This window comes from Tiliqua scincoides, chromosome 5 (assembly GCF_035046505.1).
Source record: "Tiliqua scincoides isolate rTilSci1 chromosome 5, rTilSci1.hap2, whole genome shotgun sequence".
NCBI lineage: Eukaryota > Metazoa > Chordata > Lepidosauria > Squamata > Scincidae > Tiliqua > Tiliqua scincoides.
The window spans coordinates 53,128,696-53,142,782 of record NC_089825.1 but is presented as its reverse complement, the minus strand read 5'-3'; the positions used below and the strand labels follow the sequence as shown (position 1 = coordinate 53,142,782).

General features: G+C 41.6%; 1 protein-coding gene across 2 annotated transcripts in view; it reads left to right on the top strand.

The window, feature by feature from the left end:
- The window catches only part of CLASP2 (cytoplasmic linker associated protein 2), a 161,307-nt gene extending 147,484 nt beyond the window's left edge, over window positions 1-13,823 (top strand). For both annotated transcript variants that reach the window (XM_066628157.1, XM_066628156.1), the window contains 5 exons: window positions 3,872-4,065; window positions 6,803-6,931; window positions 9,340-9,546; window positions 10,159-10,275; window positions 11,667-13,823. In XM_066628157.1, coding sequence (XP_066484254.1) covers window positions 3,872-4,065; window positions 6,803-6,931; window positions 9,340-9,546; window positions 10,159-10,275; window positions 11,667-11,753 — 734 coding nt within the window. In that variant the 3' untranslated portion in view covers window positions 11,754-13,823. The remainder of the gene's footprint in view (window positions 1-3,871; window positions 4,066-6,802; window positions 6,932-9,339; window positions 9,547-10,158; window positions 10,276-11,666) is intronic.
- Window positions 13,824-14,087: the final 264 nt, after the last annotated feature.

The window sequence follows — 14,087 nt, the reverse complement described above, 5'->3', positions numbered from 1 at the left end:
TTGGAAGGGCTGCAAATGGATTAACACTCTAACCATCAGTCCACCACTCTCTCCAGTCTGCCTCTCCACTGACTTGCAGAGAGCAATCTATAAGAGATTCACAGCTGCACCAGCTTCCCTTCAATGTTGCTGGATGAAGAAGTAGAAACAAAAAGTTTCTGTGGCTCCAAATCGCATCTCCCTGCCTACTTGGTGCTTATGAAGTGCCACATAGGCAGAGAAAGGCAATTTGAAGCCCGCCCTTTCCCTGTACTTAAAAAGATTTCTGCACATATGGGGCCTCCTCGCACCACCACCCCTTTTGTTGTAATGAGCATGAGCTGGGGATGTTGCATTCCCTGTTCATTCCAAACAGATGAGGTGTGGACCAAGGAGGCTACATGCAGCCATCTTCCTGAATAAAGGGAACATAAGAACATAAGAACAGCCCCACTGGATCAGGCCATAGGCCCATCTAGTCCAGCTTCCTGTATCTCACAGCGGCCCACCAAATGCCCCAGGGAGCACACCAGATAACAAGAGACATCATCCTGGTGCTCTCCCCTACATCTGGCATTCTGACTTAACCCATTCCTAAAATCAGGAGGTTGCGCATACACATCATGGCTTGTACCCCATAATGGATTTTTCCTCCAGAAACTCGTCCAATCCCCTTTTAAAGGCGTCAAGGCTAGACGCCAGCACCACATTCTGTGGCAAGGAGTTCCACAGACCGACCACTCGCTGAGTAAAGAAATATTTTCTTTTGTCTGTCCTAACCCGCCCAATTTTACTCAATTTTAGTGGATGTCCCCTGGTTCTAGTATTATGTGAGAGTGTAAAGAGCATCTCCCTATCCACTCTGTCCATCCCCTGCATAATTTTGTATGTCTCAATCATGTCCCCCCTCAAGCGTCTCTTTTGAGGACGCAGGAGTAGAAGCACGTTTGTTTGTTCACTCATCCACGCTCCATGGGAGAAGTGTGCACAAGCAGAGGAAGCAGTTGGTGGCACATTCAGGTAGTGGGGAGGCTCATGCCACCTCTAGTAATACTTTCGAGTAAGGTATTAAACACATTTTTTGAAGCAAAGCTTTAGTGTCTCTAAAATTTGAATGCATTGCCTTTTCTACCTGTTGGAAACATCTTCACTATGATTTTGGATGTCTTTTTTTAAGTGAAGAGAGTTCCTATTCATTACTGGCTTTAAAAGTATACTTGTCATGCTAACAGATTCATTTTTTCCCCTTGGGTTGGTTTTCCTTGGGCACTGCTTTCACTTAGAAAGTGTTTCAAGTTATCACAGGTCTCAGCCACACTTTGAGATTAGTGTGTGCCAGACCAAGCAAACTTCCCCATCTGAACAAAGCTTTAGACAAGATCATGCCTTTGTTGTGAATGGGAAGCACTTTATGCCACCTGAAATAAATGAGGAGAGACTTCAGTTGGAGAGACTTATCATTCCCCCTGAAAGAGATACATCATCTAACAATCATACACACACAAAAAGGTGATCTTCTGCTGTATGTTATTGTGGATATTAGCATAACTGGTTAGAGCCATTTCTCCTTATCTTTGTTGCCCAAGACTTACTTAGCTGATCTTCCGCTGTGTGTTATTGTGGATATTAGCATAACTGGTTAGAGCCATTTCTCCTTATCTTTGTTGCCCAAGACTTACTTAGCTAGGCTGAAAAAGCTACGCTGGAGCAGCTATCAGTGTTGGTAGCATTGACCTAAATTACCTCTTTGACAGATTTGCTATATGGCTTGTGCCTTTCTAAAAGGGCTTATGGTCTATGGGCAGAATCACAGTTTTCATGATTGTGGCCAGAGAGCAGTCAACTGAAGCAGTGGATAAACGTGATTCACCAAGTTGGTCCTCACCTCTGCTGAAGAGGACCACCTATTTGATGAATAGATGGTTAAAGCAGTGGCATATGTGAGTGATAAATCCAAGTGAAAGGTGCTATCCTGTAAGCTCTCACGTGGTCTTTCTAGGATGATAGATATAGCTGGTCATTATCCTTTCAGTGCCAAGGACACCAGCACAAGAACCCTTGAAGGCCTCTAGGCAAGCACAATGTTGGGCCATCACAAGCATATAGGGTGCTCCTTTAGGAAAGGAAGAACCTTCTCCCAGTTTAGTTAGGGTTAGATCTTGGCTTGAATGGGTTATTGCTACATTAGGTGAAAAGTGCTTTCTGGGGAAATCTCCAGCAGCAGCTTTCTTCAGAGAATCTGGCACCCAGTTTGCCAGCCTGTCTTGCAAACAAGTAGAAGGAGATAGGAGAAGTGATCTCTAATTTTATGGTTGTGTATTAAATCAAGTCCTATTGATTACCTATTTTGGCTACCAGTGCTTTTTCTTGGAAGGCATCTGGAAGCTCTGCCATGATCACCAGAGATGCATATCTTTTTATCAGATAATATGAACATGGTTTTTACTTAGTTTTACTTGATTTATTTATTTTATTATTGTTGTTATTATTATTATTATTATTATTATTATTATTATTATTATTATTATTAAGAAAAACAGGGGAAAACACACAATAAAATAAAAAGGAAAACAACAACATAGAAAAATAGATAAAAATACAGATAAAAGAGAGTAGCATGAGCAAAATCGAATACTCTAATTGAGTGTTTCTCAAACTGTGGGTCAGGACACCCACAGTGTTTCTCAATCTTACACTCTAATTGAGTGTTTCTCAAACTGTGGGTCTATTATTTTTAATAGATTATACTTTATGCTCCCATGGTATGTGACTGCATTTGGGGAAATGTTACAGACCTGTACTTTTAACAAGTTATTATGTATATTCTTTTAACAATGACAGTCAATGGGACTTACTCCTAGGTAACTAAGGGTAGGATTGCAGCCTAGGATTGTTAAAAATTTTCCTACTTGATGATGCCACTTCTGGTCATGACATCACTTCCGGTGGCTCCTGACAGACTCTCATTCTCAAAAGTGGGTCCGAGTGCTAATTGTGTGAGAACCACTGCTCTAATTGCTTACAATTTTATTTAATAATCTAAATTTCCACCCTTATTTATGTTATATCTCTAACACCCTTTTCAAATTATTATTCTGAAATAATTATCTCTTACAATCTAATCTTCAAACCCACAACTCATTAAGTCATGCAGAAAGTCAATAATTAGTTTCCAGTTCTTCATAAAATTTTCTGTTGATTTCTCTTTAAGGTCATCAGTTTGTCCATCTCTGCAAAGTTCATAACTTTCATCCACCATTCTTCTACCAATGAAGTGTATCTAGTTTTCCAATATTGTGCATAAAGTATTCTAACCGCACTTCATATAAAAATAAAATTTCAAGTCTTTTTTCCACATATTCATCTGTCATACCCAGCCAAAAGACTTCAGGTTGCAATTGCACATTTATTAAGAACAGCTCCATTGGATCAGGCCATAGGTCCATCTAGTCCAGCTTCCTGTATCTCACAGTGGCCCACCAAATTCCTCAGGGAGCACACAAGACAACAAGAGACCTGCATCCTAGTTTCCTGACTTGCATCTGGCATTCTGACGTAGCCTATTTCTAAAACTGGGAGGTTGCATGTATCCATTATGGCTTGTAACCCGTAATGAATTTTTCCTCCAGAAACTGTCCCTTTTAAAGACATCTAGCTCAGATGCCATCACCACATGCTGTGGCAAGGAGTTCCACAGGCCAATTACACGCTGAGTAAATAAATATTTTCTTTCGTCTGTCCTATCTCTCCCAACACTCAATTTTATTGGATGTCACCTGGTTCTGGTGCTGTGTGAGAGGGTAAAGAGCATCTCTAGCCACTCTGTCCATCAACTGTACCTGTTTTTTCTTAGTTTTATTTTTAATGAGCTCATATTTTTCTTTCTGTATAGAACCTCCCCTAGACCATTCTGACCTAGTTGCGGAATTGTTGAAGGAGCTGTCAAACCATAATGAGAGAGTTGAAGAACGGAAAGCTGCTCTCTATGAACTAATGAAATTGACTCAAGAAGAGTCTTTTGGTGTCTGGGATGAACACTTCAAAACAATTCTGCTTTTATTACTTGAAACTCTTGGGGACAAAGAGGTAAGACCTAAAATGAAAAAAGGAAAATCACTTACTCATGTTTAGTAATTTGCCCCCAAGGCCAGACACTAATGTTACCCAAGAAATGCCAGACTGAGTAAAGGTGGGGACTACTAAAGCTCAGCTTTAATATAAGACTGAGAAGAAATCAGGTGAATGTTACTTTCTTGATATGGTCCCTGTATGCAGATACATGCAGAAGTTCATGTACAGTGTTGATACTTGCTTGAAGATGGTGATGGGAAAAAGGAATAATTAGGGAAGGTTGGAGATCACTATAAGGTCATAAAGATTCCTAATCTTTTGCATGGAAATAATACAGTCATGGGAGAGGAGTATTAATAGAAGTGTATGAAGTTACGTGGTCTGGGAAAAGTGGGGACAAATCCTACATAACCTGCTCTCATGTAAGAGGAAGTATCCATGCTAATCTAGTCATGCTAATACAAAGATATTGAGAATTAGCATATTGCAGTAGCTGGAGCACTTTTGATTACAATAACTATTAATTCCGTGATTGATTTATAATTGGGAGTACAGGTGGAGCCTTTTTATGCAAGTGAGTTCCTAATCTCAATTAGGAAAAAAAGCTAAATCAGACCCAGAAATGATGTGTTTTACACAAATTGCATAGAGTTACAAAAATACACTACAGCCTGACACTTGAGGATGGAAGGAAACTAAGGCAATCTCCATCACCTCCCCTTCTGCTCCTTTGCCTCCTTGGCTCTGTACTCAGCCCTCCCTTTTGCCAGCTGGCCCCACCTCTTTCACAGGTGGGATGCTAAGCTTTTAAGAGTCCAGTCCCATGCATTTCTACTCAGAAGTAAACCCCATTGTAGTCAATGGGGCTTACTCCCAGGAAAGTGTGGAGAATATTGTAGTTTGAGAGCCCAGTCCTATGCCTGCCTACTCAGAAGTAAGTCCCATTCTAGTCAATGGGGCTTACTCCCAGGAAAGTGTGGAGAAGATTGTAGCCTCAGAGCCCAGTCCTATGCCTGCCTACTCAGAAGTAAGTCCCATTCTTGTCAGTGGGGCTTGCTCCCAGGAAAGTGTGGCTTGGATTGTAGCCTAAATCTCATGCTTTGGCTTGCTGGGAAGACTTGCTTGTTGGGCTGTTTTGTTTATGTAGGTTGGAGCAAGGAGAGCCTGCACCATCTCAGTCTGAAGGAGCGGGGAATTCAGCAAACACTCCCTGGGTTTTTTAAAGCAATCCCCTTTGTTACCACTGCACCTGCCCCTGTGTGTGTGTGAGAGAGAGAGAGAGATTCACCTTGCTGCAAGTGTTCTGGCTACAGAGGTTCCCCCTTCCCCTCTTCAGCCTCTTTGCTGGCTCAGGGGCTCCAGGAGTCTTACTGTTCCTTCACAAGGGGAACCTCTTCCATGCCTCCAGGGCAATTTCCCTGCCTGTTTGAGGTGGAGCCTTTTTGCAGTGTTTTGGCCTGCCTTGAAATGGATCAAAGAGGCAAAGGTGTGTTCAACTTTCACTTCCCCCCACCCCTGTTGAGATAAATCTGAAGATAAATAAATAGGTTGCACCTGTATATGTAAATACTCTAATAACATTTCTGAAACATTTCAATAAGATACTACTATTGTAAACATCTTGGAAAAAGGAATACACTGTGCCAGTATATTCTACTCATGTTGATAGGTTCTCCATTTCTTATGTATCTTGCAAACGCATCATAACATAGTCACCTCTGCCAACATAATGGAAAGGGAGGAAGTAGAGGGAGCTAGGCCTGAATATAATTACTGGAAGAGAGGAGGTGGGAACTTCGATGTTGGCCTTTAAAAGGGGGGGTGATATGCACATGAATACACACATGATGCAAAGGGGAAGTGCTAAATGATTTTTGTGTTACCTGCATAGTAGGGATGGATGACCTTTGTCAGTTATGGCATTTCAGTCACAAGCGTCAAGATAGTCATGCTACTCTATCTTGCATTTGCACATACAGTGATGTTAGATGTTCTGACTGGAGAGAAATCTTACTTTTCCAGGAGCAGTATGTTCCACTTTACTACAGAAGTTATATCTAGAGCAGGGGTGTCCAAAGTTTTTGGCAGGAGGACCATATCGTCTCTTTGACACTGTGTTGGGGGCCAGGGAGAAAAAGAATTAATTTACATTTAAAATTTGAATAAATTTACATAAGTTTACATAAATGAATATATTAAAGATGAACTTATATGAATGAATGAAATTCTTGCAACAGCTCAAGGCCTATAAAAGGCCTTGCACAGAGCAAGGCCAGCCTTTCTTTTGCTGCCACTGTTGTGTCACAGAGGTGAAACAACAAGCAGTGGAGGGAGCCCTCATCCCACAGCTCAAAGGAGAGGTCAAACAGTCGCCCTCACGCTGAGAGCAGTTGCATTGAGCTAATGTGGGCTCAAACAAATCTCCAGAGGGCCAGAGGCTCATTGGCGACTGGGGGCTCCCTGGGGGCCGCATTGAGAGGCCTTGAGGGCCGCAAGTGGCCCCAGGGCCGGGGTTTGGGCACCCCTGATCTAGAGGAACAATTTCTGGATTTCTGAAACAAATGTATAACAAATGCATTTTATTTTTTTACATAAAATCACTTGGAAAGGCCTTCATTTTTTCTGGAGATCTCAAAGGAACAATTAAATATTGAATTCAGTTCTGGAGCAAACGTTTTATAGTTACACTTTCAAAAATAATCACCTTGAAGTTCTGCAAAGAGGACTAAACTGAATTTGTTTAAACTTTCAGCATGCAATTAGAGCACTGGCACTGAAAGTCTTAAGAGAGATTTTAAGGCACCAACCAGCAAGATTTAGAAATTATGCAGAGCTCACAATTATGAAGACCCTAGAAGCTCATAAGGACCCTCACAAGGAGGTTCGTATACAATTCTGTAGTGCCTTGAGGATGTGGTATCAAAGAATGTTGAAATGACACTGCAGGCATTTGTTGCTTCAAAGCTAAGAGGGCCACTGTCTTTTGTATAAATAATAAATACTTAATTTGAATATTGAGGCTGTCATGTGTGTCATGTTATGTTTTTATCTGCTTTTAAATTATGTAACTTGTTTTAACCTTGTTTTGTAAGCCGCCTTGAGTCCCTTCAGGGAGAAAGGCAGGGTAAAAATAAAGTATAATAATAATAATACTCCCTCTGAAGAATCTCACTAGCACAGATTTTGTGGGAAGGGACTGTTCCTCTGTTTGTGAGGGTTGAAATCCTTACAGTCTCATTTCAGCAGGATGAATCTAGTTTGCATTATTCAATCTACTTTCTTATGCACCTAACAAAACAAAAAAAAACACAGTTGGTATATCTATACAGATAAAGCACCCTAATTCTTGATTAATTACTCCAGTAGTCTCCAAACTGTGGGACTGCTGCATAACAAAAGAACCTTCCCCATGTGACATGGTACTGACCATTCTCTGCAGCAGCCTCTTATCTTTCAAGCGGATCTCCTCACAAACTGCACCAGGCAACTACAACTGCACCCCAGCAGGCTGTGCACCCCTGATTTTCAGTCGGATGCAGCTGCCCAAAGTGAGTTTGTGAGATCAACTTGAAAGACAAGAGACTGTGGTGTGGAACGGTAAACGCCATGTGGGGAAGGCATTTTTGTGATGCTAGATCTGACCCATGGGCATAGTTTGAAGCCTGCTGGATTGCCTAAACCAGGGGTGCTCACACTTTTTTGGCCCAAGAGCTACTTTGAAACCCAGCAAGGCCCGGAGATCTACCAGAATTTTTTTACAAACACCCACCCAAGCACCCACACACAGAGCTTGGGCGCCTCACACGGCGGCAGCGCTCTTCGAAGGACCCCTGTGGGGAGGCTCTGCCTCCCCACCCACCCCACCTCCCTGGCAATGGGGGGGGGTCCAAATCTCCCAAGGCCAGCGCTGGGAAGTCCTCCCCAGTGCAGCTGAGCCCCCACCACAACCTCACCCTATAAGGCTCCTTGACCCCAACCAAGGACCCCAACAGAGAAGGTGGGGGGGCCAAGAGGTTCATGGGGGGCCCTTCCACAACCCACTCATCCCAGGGGGGCTTCCCTCTCCCTCCCCGCACCTTCGGCGATGACCTGCTTGATGCACAGCTTCATCTCTCCCATCTCCACCACCTGCCCCACGAAGTCATTCTGCTCCCAGCTGGCGGCCCCCAGGGAGCCTGGTCCGGGCAGGAAGTCCAGCGCCGACTGGAACAGCGACATGGCCAACGCACCAGCCAGGCGCCAAAGGGGAGGGGGGAAGGAGAGAGCCAGGCCAGTTCAGCCGGCTGCTCCCGCTGCCGCCACCGCTTCCTCCACCAATTCTGGCCTTTCCCAGCCACCGTACTCTGCTCCTCCTCTCCCCCCCGCCGCCGACTTCGGCTCACACGCCCCGCCCCATTCCACCTGGCAGCTCTGCCCTGAAACCGTAGAGTGGGGAAAAGTCTAGACTCTAGACTAGACTAGTCTATAGACTCTATAAATGCAAAATGAGTCTATCACGGAGCCCTTAGTCTATAGAGTCTATAGACTAGACCAGGGGTGTCCAAAGTTTTTGGCAGGAGGGCCACATTATCTTTCTAACACTGTGTCGGGGGCTGGGGAAAAAAAGAATTAATTTACATTTAAAATTTGAATACATTTACTTAAATGAATATATTGGAGATGGAACTTTTATGAATGAATGAAGGTCTTGCAATAGCTCAAGGCCTATAAAAGGCCTTGCACAAAGCATCACAGAGGTGAAACAGCAAGCAGTGGAGAAAGCCCTCATCCCACAGCTCACGCGAGAGGTCAAACAGTCGCCCTCATGCTGAGACCAGTTGTGTGGGACTAGTGCGGGCTCCAACAAATCTCTGGAGGGCCAGAGGATCATTGGAGACTGGGGGCTCCCTGAGGGCCGCACTGAGAGGCCTCGAGGGCCGCATGCGGCCCCAGGGCCGGGGTTTGGGCACCCCTGGACTAGACTAAGGGCTCCGCGATCGACTCATTTTGCCTCACGATCGACCAGTGGATCGCGAGCGACGTGTTGGGCACCCCTGGCCTAAACAAATTGCCTCTTTGGTTGAAGATACAGGCTCATAGTTTCAGTTCTCTGGTTGCTGAATGTTCTTGTCTTTAATTGAGTTAAGTTCTCTGGTGAAGTTGAGAAACCTTGGTCCCAATCACCTGATGAGAACTTCAGTAAACCAAACATGATTGCAATGTTTTTTCTGCAAGATTTAACAATATACCATAGTACAAATTGAGCATATGCAATTCAATTGTTTTTCCATGTGTCTGTTTAATCTTTAGGTGGTAAGATCTGCTGAGGAAGCTGCTGCTATGCTGGCCTCATCCATTAGTCCTGATCAGTGCATCAAAGTACTTTGTCCCATTATCCAAACAGCAGATTACCCCATTAATCTGGCTGCAATCAAAATGCAGACTAAAGTAATAGAGAGAGTCCCTAAAGAAACCCTTGCTCAGCTCTTGCCAGAAATAGTGCCAGGTCTAATACAGGTAAGAAGTGATTGCAAATTGTGTTTTTATTTTATTCAGAATTAGGTCCAACCTGAACCCTCTGAAGGTAACCGGAGCTGTGACAGATATGTGGGTGGAGGGATTTCTGAAGCCCACAGAGGCCATGGGTAGATGTGTGCAGCCTCTGCAGCCTTCAGAATGGCCCCAGCGCACAAAAAAAGCAACTTCTGGTTTCCCAAAGGAAAATAGGATGCTCACAGCCTCAGCAGGCTTCAGAAAATCAGGAAACTGGAAGTCACTTTTTGCTCTCTAGGGTCATTCTAAAGTCCACAGAGGGTGCAGGCAGACGCGCACAGCCTCTGTAGGCTTCGGATGACCCTCCAGAGGTGATTGGAGCCCAGCTCTGGTCGCCTTCAGAGGGTTTAAACGCACCAAAACTGGATTTCATTATCTGCGGTTTTCGGTATAAGTGGGGGGAGTGTCCAAGAACAGATCCCTTAGGGATACCGAGGCACCACCTGTAATTATAGGAACGTGATCAATGAATTCCTAACCCATTTAAGTATACTTGTATTAATCTCCTTTTCTATTTAAATATTTTTAATTCATCAACTGATACAGTTCTCCATGCTAACTTTTCTTGTTTCCTAGGGCTATGATAACTCGGAGAGCAGTGTTCGGAAGGCTTGTGTCTTCTGTCTTGTAGCCATTCATGCAGTAATTGGTGATGAACTGAAGCCACACCTCAGCCAACTCACTGGCAGCAAAGTAGGTGCAGATTTGTCACGTGCCTTAGCCTAGTTTTGATTTCAGTAATTGGCAATAAATGGGATTAATTTCATGGGTTCTCTCAATCTCTGGTTGTCTTGGAATCTAATACATTTTTGATATATTCAGTATAAAATCAAAACTAAATTAAATCCTTGTTCCAGAGCAGACTAAGATCCACTGTAGATGCAGCAGCAATTATGAACATTTCTTGGGCTGTATCATTTCAGGCAACATGTGAGAGGTTTATTTTATTTATTTTAAAACATTTGTATCATCTTTCTCTTTGAAACAAAAAAGCTAGGAAACTTTTTGAAACTTTTGTTTCTCTTTGAAACAAAAAAGCTAGGGGAAAAGGAAGCTAACTATCAAGTTTAAAATAATAAATTCAAAACAAATAGTTATAATAAAAAAACACAATAACAAAAGCAGCCAAATAAAAATTTTAAAGAGAAAAAATAACTTGAAATTATAAAAAGTTGTAAGTACCTACTGGAAGGCCTGTAGGGGAAGAGTTCAGTTCTTACTTTAGTAGGGAGGGAATTCCATAATTTGTGGCACCACTATACAGAAAGTCCTTCTTTTTGTTGCTGCCAGCTGAACCTCAGAGAAACCAGGACATTCAGGGGCAGCAATGAATCCAATAGTACCCCCAAGCTGTGGGCCTGCTTCAGTGCAAGAATCTTGTTCATTCAGAACACGTTTCGGATCCAGTGCCTGCATCACAGGTCTCCTAACCAAGATAACCTCTATCCAAATTTTATTTCATCTTGTTTGACCTGATCCAAGATACTAGTCAAAGGTTTCCACAGCTTCCCTAATATTAGGCAGAGCTGAGTGTCATCTGCATATTGATGACAGCCAGCTCCAAACCCCAGGATGGTCTTCATGTAGTTTCATGTAGATATTGAACAACTGGGGGACAAGATTGAACTCTGCAGTATGCCAAAAGCTGGGATGATGTACCACCATCTGGGATCACCCAGTCAGAAAAGAGCAGAGAGGGAAAATCAAAAATTGTGGCTAACATTAGTAATATGATTACTGAAATTGTGATTTTTAAAGCAAGATTGAGATCCTGGCTAGCTGTCATGAAGATAGAAATAGGCTGAGCAACTAATACAGTAATTTTCTTTGCTATGCAACTTTTTGAATTAATAAGCCTTAACATCTATTCAAGTATTGAGGCTACTCAGCATTTTATATATAAAATATGTACTTTCTTCTTTCATTTTTAAGCCACAGTTACTTTTTGTAACCATGGTTTGTCCTTTTTTTCTTCAAGCCTCCCTCCTTAGCAAATAGGTATTATGCATTTAAAAAAATCTTCTGACATCATATTTAGTCCACCACAAATACTAAACAAGCTGTGTACCCAATTACTTCTACAGATGAAGTTGTTGAATCTATACATCAAGCGTGCACAAACAGGCTCTGGAGCAGGTGATGCAGCAGCAGAGGTTTCTGGACAAAGCTAGTGATGCAGATGCCCACAGAAAGATCTGAAGAAAAGACAGATCAGTACAAGGAAAAGTCTGAAACATCCTTTGGAACTCTTCAGTTTTGTTGGGAATATTTTTTTCCTTTTTCTCTTCCCCTTTTTTTTTCCTTAATGGTGCGCTACTCTCAGCCTGCATGTGACTGTTGTAGTTATTCCATATCCAAGGGGGGGAAAAACAGTATTAATATCACTTGATCGAAGCAAAATAAATTTTTTAAATCTAATCCATCATGTTTTCTTTTTACACTCCTCTGGGTGTCTTCCCATTAATTTTTACCAGTGTTATTGTACATTTTTCTTAAAAAAAAAAAAGCCAACAAAAAACAGCTAATTAAACAGGAATGCTTTCAGCTTTAAAAGCTAAAATCTAAATTTCCTTGTTTTTATTCAGCTGCAAAGTAACTTGACTCTTTATTGCTGTTTTTGTTTAAGTACTATGTTCTTTGCTTGGACACACACAGTGGCAGGACACCAGAAGAACAAGGCAGGACTGGTCTGAACTGCAACTAGAATAGTTCACTGTACCAGAGGTGCATCTTCTTATGAATGTCTTAATCAAAACAATTGATTCTGAAAGCAAGTAGTACCCATAAAAAGCTGGATTGGTCAAGCTCTGTAGAAGTGGTTATAGTTCACTGTTGAATGTTTGTCCCGTAAATAAAACTTCAGTGCAAACTAGGAGGGCAAGTTCAGCTAGTACCTCCTGTGTGAAGATGGCCTATTCAGAGTACAGTGTTACAGAACTAGGATTATGTGGCACCCTGCTTTTCTAGTCACAGGTTAAGAAAAGTTACAGTGGATATGAACCATCCTTGTCACCATCCCTTCTTCAAGCAGGATGCTTCAGAGTGGAGTGCTCTGCACAAGCATGCTCAGTATGTATTTACCTTTATTACTAGAATGTTTTCTCACAACCTAATTACTGGAACTAGTAGTTCTATTTAAACTCACATAGGGATATATGACAGCACTGCAGAAAACTTGCTGGCAATTACTAATTGCAGGAACTTTCCTGGGGTTTCTGCTATGAATTTTGAGGGTTGGGTGTGTGAATCACAAGCACTTATAAACCTTGACACCATTGGTTTGGGGGTTTAATCTGAATGAATTAGGAAAGCTGCACCAAATTTATTGCATGATTTTCTTGAAGCTGTGTCATCAAGACCATTTGGATTGAGATGTGGAAATTTTTCAGGTTGTTTCCATACCTTCTTTTTTTACTTTATTGTGAATAACGCTTCTTTTATATTTATGGATTTATTAACTGAAAGAGAGAATGAAAATCAAGTAAATGTCCCTAAAAGTCATCTGTTCCTCAGATGTAATCAATACATTTCATAACTGAAAGGTGGGAGTGAGACCAACAACCTTCTCACAGTGACTAGAACCCAAGTTTTGTAACCAAGGTTACATCATCTAGTTTTAGGGATTGTGTCTTTACAGAAGAGAAGATAGCAGTGCCAAGGATGATGTTCTTCTGTGCTAGGCTAAAATTCTCTCTACCTCTTCAGGGCAAATACTTTAGACTGAGCTGCTACCCATAATGTCTTGTGGAAAAACTGTCTATAGAAATATTTTTTTATTATTTTTTTTGTTCCTTTGCCTATTGTGAATTCAAAGCCCAATTCTTTAACATGCAGCCAAATAACGTTTTTAAAAGAGCTATTAACACTTTACTTTGCTAATTACCTGGAAAGTCGGATTGAATAAATGTGTTGGATACTTGGAGTTACGTAATTTAATGTTACTTTGATCCAAAGTCACTTCTGACTGGAAAAGATGTGGTTATTAAAGAAGCAATTTGCTGTTACAGAAAGCTGTTTATTGGGGAAAATATTTTAGAAATATATGTAAAGAGCAAACTAAATATTGTCATTCATCACTGGCTTTTTAAGCAGTTGCATCAGGAAAATAGTCTCCCTTACTCATTCCCACATGTGTAACAATCTTGTTTTCTACTGTTCTATTACATTGTGTATTTATAGTTCTATGCTTACCATTGTGCATATACAGGCAATAAAATGTACATAACATTACTTGAAAAAAATTAACTATGTATACAACTGCGTTTCTGCTTTATTTAGTGATAGATCTTATAATTATAGTACTTTTTAATTATTATAGCAATATTATTTTCCAAAGTTTGTGAACCTGCACAAAATATTTTTAAGATTAAGGGATGTAGGGTTGCAGAAATGTTTGACAGCTTTAAACCAGTCCAGTCCAAAAAGCACACCTTAAAAATCAAACTAGTTAAATATACGGCTGATTCAGGGGATATAATGCTACTCATACTTGCAAGCTGGTTCCT